Consider the following 21500-nt stretch of genomic DNA (forward strand, 5'->3'; position numbering starts at 1 on the left):
AGAATTGTTAGATGAGAATTACTGTGCACATGTTAAAAGAAGTGAAAATGGAAGATGATATATTAGTGGGTCAAACAGTGATATATATAGATTATATCAACTCTTCACATACGATATTTAGCCTCCAAATAGGCCAATAATAACGATTTTCTCACTTCAGGAAAAAAAAATGAAATTCATATTAGAAAAAAACACTCTAAACTAAAAGTTAAAATAGAAAGTTGAAAAGATATTTTAACCAAACATGACACATGAGATTTTATAAAGCAAAAATGAGTGGTTGAATAATAATGAGATGTCCAATCATAATCAGTCGAGTGGGCTCTCAATTTATTGCAGAATCAATTCAATAATTTATTCATTCATACACCAATATCTTGCTCGGCTACCAATTTAAATGTACTCTCCTTCTCCATTTCCCACGTGTAATTTCTTTATAAATAAATTGTCAACTTTAGAAGAGTTTTTTTTTCCCCTTTTTTTACTTGAACTTTAAAAGAGTATTAAGCCTTGAAATTCTATTTTAGATTCTAAAATTATTTAAACACTTGTTTTGGTCTCTTAATTAATTTAGAGAGTTCTTTCATTATTCTTTTTTTTTTTCTTTTTTGTTCTACTATAGTGGAAAATTAATCATCTAACTTTAAAGTAATAATCGTATTTCATCTCTACATCAACTAATTTAATATATATTTTATTCATAGAGATATTTATTATTCAAAAACATATATTTTCACTATTTTTTTTCAATTCAGTAAGAGAGTATGGAGATTCGAACATTGGTTGAAGGTATATCTCGTTTAATTTGCTCATTTTGGTCATCTTCATTCAAATTTGGAGATTAAAATAACATATTGAGAATAATTATATTTTAAATGCAATTAGCAATAGTTTAATTAAATCATAAGTTTTCGAATTTTCGCATCTAGGTCTATTTGTTCTTTCAAATTTAAAAAGTATCTAATAAGTTCTTAAACAATGTCATGTCCAATACATCCTTTCAATTTTAATATTGTGTTAAATAGGTCATTAATACGTTCATCCTCTTGTTTAAAATTCACTGACCTACTAGACACTGAAACCCCATTTGATAATAGTCATGTTTTCAATTTTTTAAGAACTTAAAACAAGAAAATGATGGGTAACAATTTTTTTAGGGTTTATTATTTCTTGTTTCTTGAAAAGAAGACACAAAAATAAAAACTTATTTGATAACTATTTTTAGTTTCTTGTTTTTTCCTTATTTCTTTTATATTTTATCTTTTTAAGTTTAAATATAATTTAGTTGTATAATAATACAAAAATACGTAATATCTATCCTAATTAAAGAAAATATCAAAAGCCTACATTATCTAATGCAAACCAATCTCAATATGCAAAATTAACAAAAATAATAAAAATGTTTCTATCTTTCAAGTTTTGCTAAAATTTTAATTTACAATATTTTTTCTCACTCAACGACTTTGTCTTAAATTATGTCAATAAAAATAGTAAACTATACAAATTGTAAAATTTAAATTCAAAACTAAAATTCAAAATTTAAATAATTCAATTGCCATAAAATTTATTAACATTTAACTGCTTCAACTAAGATGTGAATCCCCATCTTGGGGTTCAAATGGAGGAGTGTCGCCCATGAGACAAATAGCCAACTGTGCTATACATTCATTTCCACGAGTGTAATATTTAAACCTAAATTCTATATTCCCCATTTTTATACATACACACCACCACCAATAACAATAATAATAATATTTTTTTCAAAATTGACATGTGCCAAATTTTAATTGGCTCGACTACATCAAAGTATTTTTCTTTTCATAAATACAAAAGTAAACTGACCCTTTGTTTAGAAATGTTTTTTAGATCAAGAAACAATCAATGAAAAAGGCGGTCAAACAAATTGTTTCTTGAAGAATGAAAAATGAAAAAAAGAAACAAGAACGTTGTTAAACAAATCCCAAATTGAAGTTTTGAATCCTATAAGACATAAAATTGAATTTTATATTTAACCTACAAGTCATTATTAATTTTTTTAATATAATTGAGATGTATTAAACATAAAATTGAAAATTTAGGGATGCCTAAGATGCTTTTTAAATTTCAAGAACTTTTAAGACACAAACGGTAACATCCCGAGTTCCAAGAAAATTTTAGTTAATTATCTCAACTTATTGAGTCTTAGTTTTCTTTAATTTTTGGAATTTAGGGTCAAATTGAGATAATTGAAAATTTTTATTGGTTAATGTGAATTCATTTGAGTAGAGATTTGAATTAATTACCTTGAAAATATTGGTTTTATCTCCTTTTAATTTTAGATTTTTTTTTTTGAGCTATAATTGAATTAATTGGAAAAGATAATTGGATTATTTGGATAAAAGATTTTTTTTTTTTTTGGTTTAAATTTAATGAAAGATTTGGAATTTTTTGTTTGATTTGGTGAAGATCTTGAGGTTTTAAGGAGGAAAAAGAAAAAAGATTAAATATGTATATATAAATATATCGAGGAGATGGAAAATGGCTTTTAAAATATATTTATATTTGTGAAATTATGATTTTAATGGAGTGGAAATAAAATAGTTTTTTAATTTTACAGAGCCTCGAAATTCGTGGAAAGAAGGAAAAAGGGGGTAAAAAGTAAAAATATTTTCCCCCTTATTCCTCTTGAGCGTGCGTGAACCAAACCCCCCCCTTCCTCCCCCGTGTCTCCCTCTCGATTTTCAGCCTCAGATCAACGCTGCCACTTTCTTCTTCTTCTCTGGCCGCCGCTCGTCCTCCGATCAACGTCCACAGTAGTTGCCGCACCCCGACCTTCCGGACGCTAACGCCGATCTCGCTCGCCTCCGTCCACAGTGTCTAGCGCCACCGGTGAGCGCCGATTTTTCTCTCTTCTTCAGATCTGACGACGCCAGACCGCCCTCAAGCCGCTGCCTTATTCTAGCCGCGCCGCCGTTCTGATCGACGCCCAGCCTCAGATTTCGCCGCTGTGCGTCTGCTGGTCTCCGCTGTCAAGTTCTCCAAACATGACTTCGTTGGAATCTTGAGTTTTTGGTAAGATTTTTGGGGATTTGTTGCTTTTTCTTGAATGGATCTTGAATATCCATTAAGTTCGCATTGAAACTGGTTTTACCCACATTATTTTGGTTTTAGATGCAAGTTTTGAGAGGAGTTGAGGTATTAGTCCACATGGTGTGACACCGGTTTCAACAAGATTTTGATAAGTTTTGGGGTTTTTATTGACATGATGTTTGAACCAACACACCTTGGATAAGGATATTTGGAATTGTCTGAAATTAATTTGGCAATATTTAGATAATTTGGTGGATGGAATTGGGCTCTAAAGTTAATTAAAATTTTGGTTTTATGTTGTAGGGGTTGGATCAAGTTTTTCATAGAATTTCCTTTGCTTGAATTTAATTAAGGTAAGTGTCTTAGTACTGGTTCGCCTTCAAACTAATTATCCCAACTACATGACAATGCTTGGACTGTTTTGACCGCAATGTCATGATAAGATGGCTAAGAGCATTCTAGTAAGTTTTTCTTGAGTTAAGTGACTATGTTTGTGATAAATGATTATATGTGGACTAACGCATGCTAAGTTTCTATGGTGATTGTTAGCTTTTTTATTCGAGCAAGTGTACACTTTACAACTGTTTGTATGTTCCTTCGAGATTCACACCCATGACTGTTTATGTGCACATTTATGATTGTTTGTGTACCTTCGAGTACATACTTGTGACTGATGTGTGCTCCCTCATTATTGCACCTACAACTAATATGTGTACCTTCGAGATACACCTACAATTGTTTTGTGTACCTTCGAGTTACATGCATTTGACTGATATGTGTTCCCTTGGGATCACATTTATGACTGATATGTGACTCTTTGGGATCACCACGACTGATATGCTATGATTATACACCGATGCCTAGATAGAATGGTTAACATGTTACTTAGAGGGCCCACTAGTGGGTACTTAATAAGTATAAAAATACTCATAATTTATTCCTTCATGTTTTCCAGGTAATGATAGGAATAGGCTAGTGAGTGATAGATGGCACTCATGACAGAGCCATATGAGGACAATAGAAATTGTTTCTGCTCAGTCTATGTCTCTAGTTATTTAAATGTTTTGAAATTTGGTTTTAACGATAGATAGAATATTTTATTGTTTTGAATGTTTTCTTTGCAAATGTTTTTAAGGGACCCCAAATGAACATTTATCTATTTGTTCATTTGTTGATTTAATAAATTGATTCGAAACTGTCATCTCTACCTCCATAGAGTTATGCTTAAATGGTCAAAATGGTTTGAATGTAAGTGTGTGAGTATGAGTAATGACCCTTGTCACAGTACTTGTAAGGTTGGGTCATTACACAAACTAATAATTGTATTAATTTGAACTATGAATTTTTGTGGGTGATTGATTTACACACTTCATTATGTTTCGTTTGGGAAAACCTCGTGTGAAACTTATAATTGTATCCAATATTATACATCTAAATTGTCATAAATGAATCAATTTAGTGTCTTAGTAAGAGTTTCTTTTTAGAATTGTCAATGCATTTACTTAATTGTCTATCTTAGAAAATCGACATTTGAAGAAGTTTACACGCAGTTGAAAATCAATATATGGATGATTTTCAAAGGTAATCATAATGAAAGAATCTAAATTGATTGGATTTATGAAAATTTAGAAGTTTAATTGACTCAAATTATAAGTTTTACACAATATTGGCCGAACGAAATTTGGAGAAGGGTATAAACTAATTTGATATTTGTCTTAATTTTTTCTTTTAGTTTGACATAGAGATAAAGATATTTGAACCTCATTCCTTTTAGTCATGGGTACATATTGTATGTCACACTAGGGGTTTTGGGGCACCAACTTGAGTTGGATTAAGTTGGTTAAAATAACCAACTCATTATTTTACCCATCAACTTGAGTTGAGTTGATTAAAACTATCAACTTTTTCTCTCTCAAATGTTTCCAATGACTCTATCAAAAGGTAACTAACTCTAACAACAACCACTCTTGACGACTATTGTCACCTTACTTGGAAGACAATCATCATCCAACGACCTCCGACGCCCAACTTCGATGATCAACTCAAACATCCACATTTGACGATCACTTCAACTATCAAATACAACATCCATCTTTAACCTCCAACTCCAGCAACCAACTTCATTAATCATCACCAATGAACTAATTCTAACAACCAGTTCATCAAGTACTAAAAAGACAAAATAAAAAAAGCTCAGTTAGTGAAAGTGTTTTTAAAATACAAATTTGAAATTATAACTTCGTAGTGTTTTATAGACTTCTTTTATAATAATTTGACATTAATAGAACTATTTCGATTATATAGTAAACCAAACAAACTTATGTATAAAAACATTTGTGAGAAAATGTAACCATACACAACACACTTTTATAAAAAAGAATGTTTAAATTTAAATGAATTTTTAAAAAATATTTTTCAAGACAATTCAAAGATGTCATCGTTTAAAAATAACTCATATTAAATAAATAAACACTCCAAACACAAGTTTCTGAACCTTGATTAAAATACTTTGCACTCTATACATAGGCTAATATAACCCCACATACTAACAATGAATTATTTCAACCAACTATGCGCCAGAAAAGAAAAAAAAACGAAGATTTGTTCATTAGATTTTGTATGATGTTATCATTCGAACCAACAACTTTATGCGGTGTTATCTTTAATGTATCAGTTTAATTGGGTGTTTTGGTACAGGTTTTGGTCCTTTTTTATCTTTAATTTTCTATCATAAATCGAAAGCTGAACCAACAATTTATTTATTATTATTTAATTATAATAGAAGGAAGCTATTAAAAATTATTCTCAAATTAGTTGGTTAGGCACTTCATTTTTAAATTTCATATAAATTTCACATTTTTTTGGGTTAGGTTTAATAGGGGATATGAATTCTGTTTTATGTTTTATTTTTTTTTTAAAAAAAAAAATAGTGAATCTGAGTATGTCATATGTGTTTTTTTTAATTAATTGTTAGATGTTATATAATTAAATTCTTCTTGAGCTTTTGGGTCAATCGGTAATTTACCACAACTAAGGTGAGTATTAGATGATATATAATTAAGGGCTTTCTATACATATAACTTAATCATGTAGATCTAATTACAAAATTGAACTCCCTATTTTTTTTCTTTCATGACTAGTCTAATGGATGAAATATTACACAAAAATCTAGCCCAAATGTCTATATCACCCTCCACGAATTTCAAACATTTTGAAAAATAATAATAAGAAAAAAGAGTGATAAGAAAAGACACATGTGGAAAAAAGTTTCGTATTCACATACCTTAAATGATTTAGTTTCGTATTCACATACCTTAAATGATTTTTTTCCATATTCATATAGAACAAAATAGAATTTCAAACGTTTTAAAAAGTAATAATGAGAAAAAAAAATAGAAATAAGAGAAGACACGTATGGAGGAAAAAAACTACCATATTCACAAGTCTAACACTTTTTAATAACTTGCACATAAAAGTCCGGTAGCTTATAGTACATAGTATATATGAATTTTATTTGTACAATTTGTTTTCAATTTCAAATATATATGGGTATATTTCAAATAATCAGAGGATGTCATCTATCTTAGTATAATATACATGTGTATATATGATAAAGTATGTGGAATATATATATCAATAGAAACAAGACTAACATTAAATATGAGATATATATTATACAAAATATTAAATTTGTATTTGTTGTAAATACATTTGGAATAAATCTCATACATATTTGAAATGACATTGCATATATTTGAAATAAACATTATATATATNTGAATAAAATAATATTTATTAAATAATAATCCAAAACGGAAAAAAAAAAAAAACAAACTTAACCAAAAGTATTTCTAAACTGAAGGGATAAATACCATATAAGTGAAAGAACAAAATAATATTCATTAAATAATACCCCACAGTAATTACAATATACAGTATTAATTGATGATATGGATTTTTTAATATTTAATTTAATTTCCGATTGAATTTTAATTAATGTTAAATCGTAAGAATTTTAAAACTTTAATAAGAGAGAGAATGATTATTAAGGTTATATCTTGTCCAAAAATATGGGGAAAATATAGAAATGAAATATATTACAACTTTAGGATATTTGTTAAATTTCGTTTGTGAACTAGATTAAATCTTCAAAACTTTCTATAACTAAATTCGCATTCATCTATCAGTTCAAGTTTTTGGGTCAATTAGTGATTTAAGATTATTAACAGACATTAACTCTAAAGATAAAAAAAGAACATCTAGTAAAAAATGGAAGTTAAAATTGTGTGAGTGTTGTAACTTATGGACCAAATTGAAACAAAATTCATATATAAAGGTAAAATTATAACAGTTTAACCTAATAATTAAATTAAAACCAAACTCAAAACTCAAGAACTAAATGTGTAACATTTTGAAATCTAAGGACCAAATGAAAATTATAATCAAAATTTGGAAATAAAAAATATATATTTTCCCATTGATTTTATATTGTTTCTTATATTACGTAGTATCTTTTTCTTTTCTTTCCTCCAAAATGATGAACAACACAAAATCTTTATAAGCATTATCCTTTTCTTTCCTCCAAAATTGTTCACTGATGATCACATGAGACCATTTAGAATTATTGTTTCAAATCTCAAGATTAACATGCCATTTTTGAAATCATAGAGATTAAATAGATATCAATTTCAAATCTTAAGGACCAAAAATGTATTTTATTCATATTAACAAACCCTTCAAATAAGTAGATTAATTTCATTATTTAGTTTTCTAAATTGAAGAACTAGGAGGCCATTTGATAAACAATTGGTTTTTTTGTTTTTTTGTTTTTTTTTGATTTTTTAGTTTTCTAAAAATATGTATGTTTGATTGAAAATTCAAGTTTCTATTTTCGAATTTTAAAAACGTTTTCAGAATTATTTATCACCCCTAATGCGGATAGTTAATTCGTAAACGCATTCGCGGGTTGTTTGATATTTAGGCATCAACAATGATCCTTCCGCAGGTTCACCTACGGAAACCTTGTTACGACTTCTCCCTCATCTAAATGATAAGTTTTAGTGGATTTCCTACAACGTTGTAGCCAGTGAACTGCCCACGTCGCTGTGATCCAAATACTTCATCGGGCCATTCAATTGGTAGGAGCGACAGCCGCTGTGTGCAAAGAGTAGGGACGTAGTTAGAATTGTGTTGGGTCGATGCCTTAAATCTTGTGGATCTTGTAGTTGTAATTATATTATACAAATAATTTATTTATCAAATAAAGAGGTATTTTATTTATCATTTAGTTGCATTTATCCACGAAAACCAATAAACTAAGATGCAATGTTATTTTTTAAACCTTAAACATGTATGTAGAGACATACAGGTGAATAATGTTTTAGTGATAATCTAAACGGTCTGTAATAGATGGATAAGGCTGGATACCTTATCCTGGTGACACTATGAATATAGCTTGCTTTGTAGTTATTACAATTGTTGTAAAGTGCTACAAGTGATTTGGTCCTGATCATTCATGTGTAGACATGTGAGTAGGGGTGTTCTATGCAAAGAGTTTGTATAAGACTAGACCATGAAATGTATAGTCTCTATATAAAGCTGTTGATAAATGATATTTGCATTTTTTTCTGGATAACCATAGGTGACTTGATCTGAATCCTAAGTGAGTTGTGAACTCTTGCATGAAGGCGGTTCTTTGAGGGGTTTGGTTGATTCTGAGGCTTAAACAATGTGGTACTTTACCCTCTCCTGGCCTGAGAAGGGTTTGGTCATAGTTGGACTATGACTTTTTATGAGAGGGATTAATGGTACTTAAAGGAGTTAGATGTAACTATAAGGGGCAAAACGGTAATTTTTGGTCCAGCTGTACTTACGAACAATTTGTGAAGGGTCAACGAACTGTGGTTTGGTTATATGCAATGGACACAAAAATACATCTATAGTGTGAAGAGTACGTTATCAATCTTTAGCAGAATGAATGACAATTAATGGAAGTTTATTAATTTAATCAAAGAGTTTGGTTAATTAATCGAGTACCATTGGAGCTTCAAACTATATGTACATATGGTCCCCTCGTTAGCTCAATTAGGATAAAAATAATAATCGAATTAATTCGAATTAATTTAAACTGTTCAAATTAATAAAGAGAATGATTTAAAATTATATGAGATATAATTTGAGAGAAAATAAAAAACTTAATATGAATTTGATTTATATTAAATAATTGAGAGAATTTGTTTTTGTAGTATTAAATTAAAGTATATAAATAAATTAAATAAAAATTGATTTTATTTGATTACATTGCTTTTTAATTACATAAAATAGGTTGTTAATTAACTTACATATTTATTAAATGAAAATTAGTTTTATTTAATTATATATATTTTTTAATTACATAAACCTTTCATTTTTTTTTTCAAATAACTTATAAACCTTTCATTTTCTTGAATAAATTCTCTCATTATTATTTAGAATATGAAAAGAAATGTTCTTTCATCTTCCACTTACACTATTATAAATACTTCAAAATGTGTTGAAATTGTAAGGTGTTGAAAATATTAAAGTTGTTGAAGGTTTTGAAAAAGTATTTTTTCTCTCAAAACAAAACCATTCCTCTCCAAATTATTCAAAAAAGCACACAAACTCTCTACGGTTCTTCTCCGAGAATACCAAGGTCTCCAGTGGTGATGTCTGTTGTTTTTGAACACTTGTTACTGTGTTTTTATTGTTTGTGTTCGAAGTTTTTGATGAGGAAATCGTGAAGAGACTAGTCTTCAAAGGTACATTTTCCGAATCTTTTCTTCTTCTTAATATATATATATATATATGCTTAGTTGATCATGTGTATTCTGTTTCTGTCAAATATATTCTTTGTGCATTATGGAAAACATCCGTGATGGGTACTCGTGTATCCTTTCAAATTGTTTATAAATTTTTAAAATGAAAACAAAATGTTTTTAAAAGCCTATTTCCATTTTTTGAAAATATATGCACGTTAATACAATATTTAATTACTAGTTTTAAAGTAATGCTTCCTTTTGTTAGTACAATAATTATGGAGTGGGGGATTGAACCTCCAACTTCTAGAGACAGAGACCCATAACTTGGCTAAAATTATTAAATAATTTTTGTACCCTTCAAATCTAAATCAATTCTCCATTTTTTTAATCATGAATAACTTCTATTTCTAAACAATTTCAAAATTAAAAGTTAAAATTGAGGAAAAATATTCATAAAATTAATTTATTTTAGAAAAAATTAGAATAACTCAACTTTTCATAAGAGATTATATATATATATATATATATTTTTCTAAATGACACAAACTTAATAAAAGGATATAGTATGTCTTTTTGTACAACTTCATACCAAGAGATATAACTATTTGAATTGTCACAAACATAGGAAATTATTTCACCGAATCTTATTCTCTTTTATATACAAATTATTCACAAAGTGTAAAGGAAACAAATTGTCATAAGGAAATATTTTGAATTCATCGAGTCAAATTAATTGTTCCTCATTCTCATGTAATTTTCTTTCCAATAATAAAATTATTTTCTTGTATTTTGTCAATATATTTTTTTATTTATTTTCTTGTATTTTGTCAATATATTTTTTTGTTATTTTTTTATTTTATTTTTGATGAATGAATACATTTAAAATGATGCAAAAATACATTTAAAATATTAATATTGTATTATCAATATGAATCTTTTTAAAAAGTAAAAATAAATATATAGTTTTATAATTATGTATATCAGATGAACAAATATTGCAAAAAAAAAAAAAAAAGGTTTGATTTTATTTTTATCAAAAGGAATATATAACTAAAAAGGTCATCAAAACGTATTTTGAATTTTTAAAAATAAAAAGGAAAAAAAAAAAACACAACTATCAATTATGCTTATAGATTTTAATTAAAAGAACAGAACACTAAAAACAATTATCACACATATTTTTAGTTTTTACTTTTTAAAAAATATAAATCCAAAATCAGTATGAAACATGTAGGCCCTATTTGATAATAATTTTGTTTTTCATTTTTTGTTTTTGAAAATTAATTTTATTTTCTGCCAATTTCTTACCATGACTTACTTTTTTTTTTTTTTTTCCAATACAATGGTTGAATTCTTAACCAAATTCCAAAAATAAAACGAGTTATTTTCGCATTTAACCAAATTCCAATACAATGGTTTGTGATAACCATTTTATTTTTTGTATTTATTTTTTAAAATTAAGTTTAGGAACACTATTTTCGCATCCAAATTTCTTCATTTGTTATCTACTTTTCATCAATGATTTAAAAAATCGAGTCAAATTTTGAGAACTAAAAAAAATAGTTTTCAAAAAATTATTTTTGTTTTTTAAAATTTGACTAAGAATTCAACCATTGCACCGAAGAAATATGTATTTCATTATAAGAAAATGGGTCAAATATGCTTAGTTTTCAAAAACAAAAACAAAAAATCAAATAGTTATTAGTTACTAATTAAGGACATATTATTTTTGTTTTTTAAAAATTAAAACTAAAATCAGATATTTTAAAACGAAGAATCAGAAAAAAAAAATTAAATGGTCATCCAAGTAGGGAAAAGTAGAGTTGGCTCTTTTTTTCTCGGGTGTGAAGGAAATGATGGGGAATTCAATAATGAGGTTGGGCTGTCAATAATTTTGTGGGCTCCTCATATGAAAGTTCAAGCAATTTCCAATCAATATGGATAATCTTGGCTTTTTTTCAGCAAAATTACATGAATTATCTCTAAACTTTGTATTTGTTTTAAAAATATCCCTTCCAAGTGAAGATGACCTCCCAATTTCCTATCTCATGGGAAATTTCATTCTTTGTCATCATCTTGGACCTTTCTATAATAGAGAATGTGACAAGTTTAGATGTTGGATTATATATATACATACATAAACATGAAGGGTTGATGGTACTGTGTACGTACCTTCCAAACTATATACTAATCTCTTCATCCAAAATGATGGAGTGAATACCATATGAAAAAAAAACATCTTTTCATATCAAAGAGTAACTATGGGAGAATGCCAAAACTATAATAGCAAATTTGTTCTCCTCCAGAGGAACATGACAAAAGAGAACGGTAATAACATCTTTTCCAATAAAAAAATGTCGTCAATAAAACCCTCAGAGAAGCTTGATGACCTCCAACGTTTCAAACTCAACAAATAAAGTGGGTTATTTCTGGCCTATTCCTGCTTAATGTCTATCATGCCTTCCAAAATGGATTCCACTTCTAAGAGGCCAATGTCTATTTTCATCTTAGTAAATTTGCAACCTCCAAAAACCGCATGATCGTAGTGATCCTAAACAATCCACTCAAGACTACCTCTATCTCTATCATTGGACCAAACCGCATCAACATTAAATTTCCAGAAACCAACTGTCAATGGAGACCATTAGGATTGGGGAGAGAGATGGAGAAGGGTAGACGAAGCATCACAGACATTGGGGCCTCCAAGATGGCTTCCCAAACCCTCCAACTCAACGAGGTGCATAACAATCGAAATTCTAAGAGAATTCAAAGTTTACATTCCCTTTTTATTATTAGAACTTTCGAAAATTTCTATTTTGTTTTTAAGTTCTTTCATATTGTTTTGTACCATCTTTATTTATTTTTCTTTATGGAACCCTTTTCTTTTTTTTTTTTTTTTTTTTTTTTGAATTTTTATTAATAAAAAAGTTGGTAAATTAAAATATAATTCAAAAAACTATTTGAAGTTTTTCCTTAAAAAATGTAAATAATTTATTTAATAATATCTAATAAACATTATGTTTTTTCCAATAGAAGCAAGCATATGTATCTAAATAATTCTATTTTTTTATTTTTGAATTTTAAAAAGATATAATTGTTTATAGAGAACTTATTTGAAAACACACGTAAATATAATTTAACAATTTCTTTTAATGTACATTTATATATTTTAAAATTATATTTATCTATTTTTTGTTACTTTTTATTTGAATTCAATAAAAATTCAATGTTTATGGTTAATATTTTGACGAAGTGAAAAAAATGTTGTGAAAGAATTTTTTTATATAAAAAAATAGAATATTAGCCTCTATCTCCTAAATTGTAAAAAAGAAAAAAGAAAAAAATTCAATTCTATAAAATTCGAAGTGTTTTAGAAGATATACAACATGGTTTCAAACTAAAAAAAATAAATGTATGTTGTTATTAAAGTTACGGCTAATCTATTTTTACCTAAGACCATTTAAAATTATAAATGAAAATATTTAATAGAGGTATACATGAGTTAGTTTGGGTTGGAAATTTTTTTTGGATCAATCCAAAAATTTGGGTTGATCGGATTGGCTACCCAAATGACCCGAATAAAGTCTCCAACTCAACTTAATCCAACACTTAAAATTGAGGTCGGATTGGTTTGGTGGGTTATTTATTTATTATATTTTTTATTAACTTAAAATACTTAAATTTGTGTACAACATATAATTAAAATTTCATAAAAGTCAAATGTTAAATATCAAAATCCAAGATATCTATTACAAACTTCATACAAACATCATAAAACTATATATGAGTTATAATATCTATAAGTTATAATATAATAATAATAATATTAGAGATTCGAGTGGGTTGGGTCAACCCAGATTTTTAAAAGTATAGCCCGAACTCAACCTAACCTGAAAAAAATATAAAAAATGCAATCCAACCCAACTCAACTCAAGATTAAAACTAACCCAACCCAACCCCTAAAATGTGGATCGAGTAGTCTGCGTTGTTTGAGTTGTCGGATCATTTGGACACCCCTAATATCTTCTCTCGTTCTAATAATATAATTGTTTTCAAACTTCATGTTTAACATTTACAAAAAAAAAATTATATTTGTTCAACAATTTATATTTCACTTTATGAAATTATGTTTCAAACATTTTCAACTACATCCTACACATTTCATATTTATTACAAATTAATCAAATAAAACATATATATAGCTTTAGTAATTGTCTCTTTTATTATTTTAAAATTTCAGGTTAGATATTATTTGTTATTTAAATTTAATTATACATATATTTATTTAAAAATTTATGTGCTAAAGGTTTTTAACCACCTGCATTGCATGTCTTAGATCTGAATTTACCAATTTACTTTAAACAAATATAGTTTTGTCTATGTATAATAAAACATAATGAATTGATGAATTGAAGTTTGAAATTAAATTTGTTTTTGGATGCACTTTTGAAATATTTCTTTTTCTAAGAAGTCGTTTTAGCAAGATTTGTAATGTATAATAATTACTCGAAATGAATTTTTGAAAGAAAAAAGAGTTTGAGAAAAAATCATTTTGAGTGAAACATTTGAAATTAAACTTTAGAAAGAAAAATATTTTTGAGTTTTTTTAGTTGGAATTCCATCACTTCTCCATACCCAAAGTAGTATGTTATAAAGCTGTTGTTGTTGCTTATTGCTTTCTAGCCTACTACAATCTTTCTCTTCTCTATTCTTACAATCAAACCGTTTGCGAAAACCTTTTCTCTAAACCCGTTTTCTCCAAAACAGGGGTAAAGGTTACGAGAGGTACCCGGTGTGCCATTGGCTATTCGTATTTGAATTGGTTGACTTGTTCGTAAGCGGGAACAAGTGCCGTACAATCGCTTAATGAAGCTTCAGAAAGTGCGATTGTGACATAAATTTTCCTAATATGTAATAATGACCAAAATATTCTCACACTTCTAGTTGACAATCACAATCCATTATTGGCAACTATCGCTAACCATAACTAATATGTAATAATCCATTGTCGTGGTCGTCTATCGCTAACCAGTAGAAGTTGCCATGTTTAACATTATTGGCAACTATCGTCCACCGTTGCTTGTCGTCTCCTGCCAAATATGACCATAACTAACCGTCACCCATCTCACTCGACCATGGTCGACCACCAGCACTGGTCAATAGTCTATCATATAGTTTATATACAAAATTGAACTTATTCATAGTGTTTGTTAATAATCTTTCATTATACTAACTGAATATTAGTAGAAACATTCAAGTAGAAGTCAAACAAATTTGTGTATAAAAATCTGGTAAAAAAATATAACCTAAACCATTTACTTAAAGAAAATGTGTTAAAAGAAAATGCAATTTGAATTTTTTATTGCCGACATTCCAAATTAGGGAGGCATTTTATAAGTCAATTTAGTGAAACTATTCCACATCTATATTTCCAAAATTAGTTAGAAATAAATTATTTATTGTGACCTCGTCCTATTCCATAGTCGGTTGAAAATTTTCATAAAAGAAAAAAAAATTATTTTCAAATATAAGAAAATGAAGTAAAATATTTATAAATATAACAAAATATCATAGTCTATCACGATAGATTGAGATAGATTACTATCTTTATTTATTTGTGTCATGATAGATTAATCATGGTTTATTGCAGTCTATTACAAATAGATTGTGATATTTTACTATTCTTTATAAATATTTTCAGTTTTATCATTTAAAATAATTTTTCTAGAAAAAAATTATAATATCTAACCATGAAAAGCTAAAATGTTGACCAAATAAACTAAAGCATTGCAATTATTTGAGAAATAGTCTTGAAATAGCTTTTTTTGTCTTAAAAAGGTTAAGAAAATCTAACCATGCCATATTTATAATACTATATTTTTAATAGCTCATCATCTGTATTTGGATTTTCCTAAAAACATTATTTTAATAATAAAGCAATAAAATAAAGTTTTCATTATTAGGAGAGTAGAGGAGCAAGTATATATAATAAAATAATAATTTGATAATCTATGACTTGTTGAATCATTTGCTTAAGATTTGTTTAACCACAAACTTAAACCATATTGTAACGAATAAAAAAGTGGTCAAACTTTATATTTAATTTTAAAAATATTTTATAATTTCAAGTTACATTTTATATTTTATCAACATAATTTATATATGAGCATTTGATGGATCATAGTGAAGAAAATACTTTATATAATTTTTTAAAAATATTTGAATGACTATTTATTTTAATATTTTATTTAGAAACCAAATGGAATAAAGGGCTATGATTTTTTTTTATTAGTTATTAGTATAGAAGGACATAAATCACACATTAAATAAAAAATTAATTATATGACACTTATTTTTTGTTATTTTTTTAATTCCACTTGGGTTACACTAATCTTCCAATCTAATCCAAGAAAAGTAATTAAAAAGAGAGGAAAGGGAAAATGGGCTAAGCCTAAGAAATGGTTTGAGAAGGAAAAGGACATGGTCCCACTTTGAACATAAAATTCATTTTTGATGACCTTTTTGAAGGTTTGGTTTCTCTCTCTTTGCACTTTTTATCTGCCAAAAGAGAGAAGTTTTTTGCTTTTTGAACCTTTTTGTCACATTTTTCTGTACACTCATCATATGATATGCCCACATCCACATCTCCCCCTCTCATCCTCCTCTCTGTGACTCTCTCAACATAGATACAAAGTTAAAGCAGACATTCAAGAAACCTCCAGCTTCTAGGGTTTCTCTCTTTCTTTCTTTTTTTTCCTTCTCTTTTTGCTGCAATTATTTTCTTAAATTATTGTCCAAAAGCTCCTTCTTCTACTCATCCTTTTCTCTTTGGTACAGTAGTTGTCTTTCTTTGCTGTTTTTTCCCATACCCTTTTCCCCTTGTGGAATCCTGATGCTTTTTTTTGGCATATTATGCTTATGATCATCCGGATTGAGCCACTTTTTGCTGTTTGATCTCTGGTTTTTCTCTATGTCATGCTCTGCAAATGGAAGTTTTTGCTTTGTTTTCTTTTTTGCCTTTCAAGGCAAGTTTATTTGATTGATTCCTTTTATCAGAATTCTCATGCCTTAATACCATGTTTTTTCTTCCTTTTATATTCATCCCTTTAATACCCTCAAATTATATATATATATTTCCCTTTATTGTGCCTGAGATAATTTGGTCTGTGTTCTTCTAACCGGTTAGCTCTTGTGCTGGATTGTACTTCTTTTGCTCTGTTTCATTTCTTTAGAGATCCAGACCCTCTGGATCTGCCCATATAATCTTCTTTTTAGTAGAACATTGAAATGGTATTTTTGGGAATCAGTTCTATTTAAATGAGCTGTTTGTTTGTTTGTTTGTTTGTTTTGTTTTGTTTTTTTTTTAAAAAAATAATAATTTCACATGTGTTTTCTATTTCTGGGTTTTGACCTGGTTTGTTATGGTTGCAAGGATCAGAAGAAATAAATGCAGTAAACAGTCACATGTCTGTTTTATGTAACATACAAATGTCTTTCCAATTTGTTTTCCTTTCTGTTTCAAATGTCCTGCTTTTTCTCTGTACAAAATATGCAGTAATAATCTGTGTCATATCAAATTCTTGAAGGTTTTGGAAAGAAATTCACCACATTTGGCAGTCCTTGAAGAACCTACTGTGGTTTGAAGATTTCATAGTTTGACAAGAGTTCTGAAAATTTGAACTCAGAGAGATCTGATAAGTCAATTACAAACATGGGTTTCATGTGTGATTTTTGTGGGGATCAAAGATCAATGGTTTACTGCCGATCTGATGCTGCTTGTTTGTGCTTATCATGTGATCGTAATGTCCATTCGGCTAACGCCTTGTCGAGGCGACATACAAGAACGCTGTTGTGCGAAAGATGCCATTTGCAGCCCTCCATGGTAAGGTGTATTGATGAGAGGGTTTCTCTGTGTCAAAATTGTGACTGGACAGGTCATGGCACATCTACCCTTGCTTCATCATCACACAAGAGGCAAACCATCAATTGTTACTCTGGTTGTCCATCAGCTGCAGAACTTTCTTCCATCTGGTCCTTTGTTTTGGATGTTCCCTCTGTAAATGATGCTTGTGAGAAAGAGTTGGGATTGATGAGCATTGCTGAGAATAGCTTGGGGGGTGCCTGGAGCCTTTCGGAGAACATCGCCGGTCAAAGAATGCCTGGATCAACTGAAGCCAGTGATGTTTGCAGCAGGGAAAAGTCAAATGTTATGGTCGGATCATCTTCACTCATTGATTTTGGTTCTAGGCCTTACACTTCAGATCAGCCAGTTGAATTGGCTAATGTGGCTTTACCCAAGGTGAATGATAAATTTCTTGTACTTTGTTTTGCTGTCAAGTTTATTATTGGAACCCTGCAAATATAGTTTCTGGCATTTGTAATGAGGCATTGCACATTTTTTCAAAAAAAGCGATTTGTCGTTCGGATAAGAAACAATTTCATTGGTGTGATGAAACTTCAAAAGGAATCCCGATTCCAATGAAATTACAAAAGGCTTTTCTATGAGCCCCCCTTATTAGAACCATTGATTAAGTGATATTAGTTATGACATTTTCTTGAATTTTCTCTTCATGCAGAGCTACCATAAGCATCATTTAACATTAGATATTGCTTGAAATTCTGTTCCGACCTTCGTTTCTCTCACATTTGGACATGAATCTGACGTTGAAGTTTCTTTGAATAATCATGAACTCTTTTAAATCCTAATTTCATTCTCATTACAAATAATGTTCTCACAACTCTTTTTGATAGATCCACTTGAGAAATCGTAAATGATATGGTTGTGCGGGTAATACTTTGAGCTTGAACTTTATTTGTTAACACATGATTAGATTTTTTTGGTTGATTGTCATCATATGGCAAATGCATGTTGCTGCAGATTTCCCAATTTCTGCTTATTGGTTCTTGTCAAGGATCTTTTGAGGCATCACATTTTTGGCATGCAGTTTTGCTGTCCTGGAACAAAAGTTGCGGAATTCTGTGGTGAGGATGATGATCTCTACAAGGAGTTTGATATGGATGAAATGGATTTAAATCTTGAAAATTATGAGGAGCTATTTAGTATGAGCATTAATCATTCTGAAGAATTTTTCGAGAACAGTGGAATTGATAGCTTTTTTGAGGCAAAAGGCCTATCTTTTGAAGATTCAGTTTGCCACAGTGCAGTTGCTGCAGAGGTGATTGTTTTAATGTATTTATTTCAGTTTCAGTTGTTACAAGGTTCTTTAGCCAATATTTCTGTTATTGTTCTTCCATTGTATCTAGTCTGGTTTACCGTATGCTCTATAAGGGCGTGTTCTGGATATCACTATCACACATTTTGGTCTTAACTCTTAAACATTATTCTTTCGATGTCCTCAAAGCGATGCTTGATAACTAGTTATGGAGGTTAGTTTGATTGAGCGCTCTATGAGTACTGAGCCCAGCTTGGTGACTTGATAAAAGATTCAAAAAGCCATCTAGGTCGGATAGGGATCTATTAGGTTGAAACAGGAGTGGAGTGAAGAAGAAATGGCATCCTTCTCAGTCGTGTTGTGTTAAGTAAAACAATTGGGTTGAAAAGCTAAAGATTTTAAAATCTCTCTCTAATTTGTCCCCTCAAAATTTTCGAAGTAGAAAAGTTATAAAGAGAAGTTAGAAGGTAAAATTTTGCCTCTTCTTAGGAAAACTTGGACTCCGGCTCAAGGTAGAAATATATTCCTTGGCAGTTTGGGCTCACTTTTTCAGGATAACTGGAAATCAGATTTCTCATGTATGCATCTACCTGTGTATTGTACATAATGCAATGTTTGTCTGGTTTCACTTGAAAGCCATACTGGAACTGAAATGACCTTCTACAGGGTTCTTCCATCGGAGTTGTCAAATCAATGCAGCCAGCCTGCAGCAATGGTGCCTCTGCTGACTCAGTGATGAGTACTAAAACCGAACCGATTCTCTGTTTTAATTCAAGGCAAGCCCAATCAGGTGTGTCATTTTCTGGCCTTACTGGTGAGAGTAGTGCTGGTGACCATCAAGACTGTGGAGCCTCTTCAATGCTTCTAATGGGTGAGCCTCCATGGTGTACCCCTGGCCCTGAAAGTTCCTTCCCATCTACTGATCGTAACAGCGCCGTCCTGCGTTATAAGGAGAAAAAGAAGACACGCAAGTAAGTTTTGTTGCCTCCTTCGCTTCTGATTCTTGAACTTAGTGGCCTGATCCTTGTCTTTCTTCTTGCCGGGCTGGTGTGGGGCAGTGGATCTTTATGTTTTCCATTTCATTGCCTTCATTAGAGCTAACTGTTAGCTGTCCCAGCCTCAGAGTGACAGTGATAGTCCTCTTGTCTTCAGAATGGACTTTATGATCTGATTGCTTCTTTTGTTATGAGTTGACTTGTCACATCATAAATCCTGTTTTCCTCATCCTGCATGGATCATCATAGTTTTCAATCCTCACTTGTAGTTCAATGACCTTGTAGGTTTGAGAAAACAGTGAGATATGCCACTCGCAAAGCGAGAGCCGATGTCAGAAGGCGTGTGAAGGGACGGTTTGTGAAGGCTGGAGAGGCCTATGATTACGACCCACTGAACCAGGCTAGAAGCTGCTGAGTACAATTTTTAACTATGCTTTACAAAAAGGAATGAATCACTCTGATGTTTGCTTGGAAAGATGCATTCTTTATTTATCTAACCAAGTGAATAATTTCAATGCATGATGATAAGCTATCTGATTATATCACAGGAAGGTTCAATGTCGCCCAAAGACGAAAGGTGGATTTGAAAAAGCGAGTACAGAAGGTTCAACGACTAAACTTTCCGGGGCAGATCGAAAAGGGTGTATCGACTAGAGCTTCAGTTTATGATCCCATCCAATAATACAGACAGCAGAAGATTTGCTCCAAGATTTAACTGGTAGTTGCCGTAAAGGCCAGCTCCTCTACAAATATCTGTTTACTGATACTTGTTGGTCAGAAACTACACTTACTTGACTATTTCTTTCTTTCTTTCTTTCTTTTTTGTTGATCTGAAACCTGGCTTGTTGGGTGACAAGACCCACCATTGCCAAAATATTATTTTGTCTGTATAGCACAAAGTCAGCATATTTTACAACACATTAAGATGAGTTGAGTTTAGTAGTAGTAGATTATGGTTACAAGGTTGAACATAAGATTTTCTCCTCTTTCCCAGTTGTAAATGTAAGGTAATAAATTGCATGTGCAGTTGAGAGAGATTTGGTAATTATACTCATACCTTGTAAATTCATTTTCTTTACTTTAATTCTTCTTCTTTTAAAGGGAAAAAAATGTCATTTACCCTATGAATGTAAATCTATTTTGATGTTGCAAGTAGCTTGAAAATGATAGTGAGATTATTCATTTAAAGATTGTCTCTAGTATAGCTGATCAGAACTCGAAAGTTTACCATTTATTTCAGGCTACGAGTTTGTTTATTCCTTTTACTTCTACTTCTACATGTTGAATAAAGTTTTTTGCTTCAACATTCAACAATTACTTGAATCTCATTTCTTCAAGTAATCTATATACGAAGTTAAATTGATTCAGGCTTCTTGATCTAATAAACCATGAGCTAGAACTCTTTTTGGGTCCATATCAGAGATATCAAAAAGTGATTTGATCTTACTGAAGTTTTGCTGGAAAGTATTTATTCCAACAAGAAC

General features: G+C 29.9%; 1 protein-coding gene and 1 long non-coding RNA gene across 5 annotated transcripts; both read left to right on the forward strand.

Annotated features, from left to right (window-relative positions):
- Positions 1–1553: 1553 nt before the first annotated feature.
- LOC120087792 lies at positions 1554–3718 on the forward strand. Its single transcript, XR_005484683.1, has 2 exons — positions 1554–3051; positions 3373–3718. It is a non-coding gene; the product is annotated as an uncharacterized LOC120087792 (long non-coding RNA).
- Positions 3719–16426: 12708 nt separating this feature from the next.
- LOC120088538 (zinc finger protein CONSTANS-LIKE 9-like) lies at positions 16427–21116 on the forward strand. 4 transcript variants are annotated; one of them, XM_039045923.1, is made up of 5 exons: positions 16427–16679; positions 17435–18147; positions 18794–19024; positions 19688–19992; positions 20302–21116. In XM_039045923.1, exons 2-5 carry the CDS (start codon positions 17560–17562, stop codon positions 20429–20431), a joined length of 1254 nt encoding a protein of 417 aa, XP_038901851.1. In that variant the 5' UTR covers positions 16427–16679; positions 17435–17559; the 3' UTR covers positions 20432–21116. The 4 variants fall into 4 exon arrangements, with proteins under 4 accessions (XP_038901851.1, XP_038901850.1, XP_038901852.1 ...); XM_039045922.1 differs by having other exon boundaries at positions 16427–16578; XM_039045924.1 differs by lacking the exon at positions 16427–16679 and having other exon boundaries at positions 17560–18147; positions 20302–20461; positions 20565–21116.
- The last annotated feature ends 384 nt before the right edge of the window (positions 21117–21500 follow it).

The sequence above is a fragment of the Benincasa hispida genome, chromosome 10, assembly GCF_009727055.1.
Source record: "Benincasa hispida cultivar B227 chromosome 10, ASM972705v1, whole genome shotgun sequence".
NCBI lineage: Eukaryota > Viridiplantae > Streptophyta > Magnoliopsida > Cucurbitales > Cucurbitaceae > Benincasa > Benincasa hispida.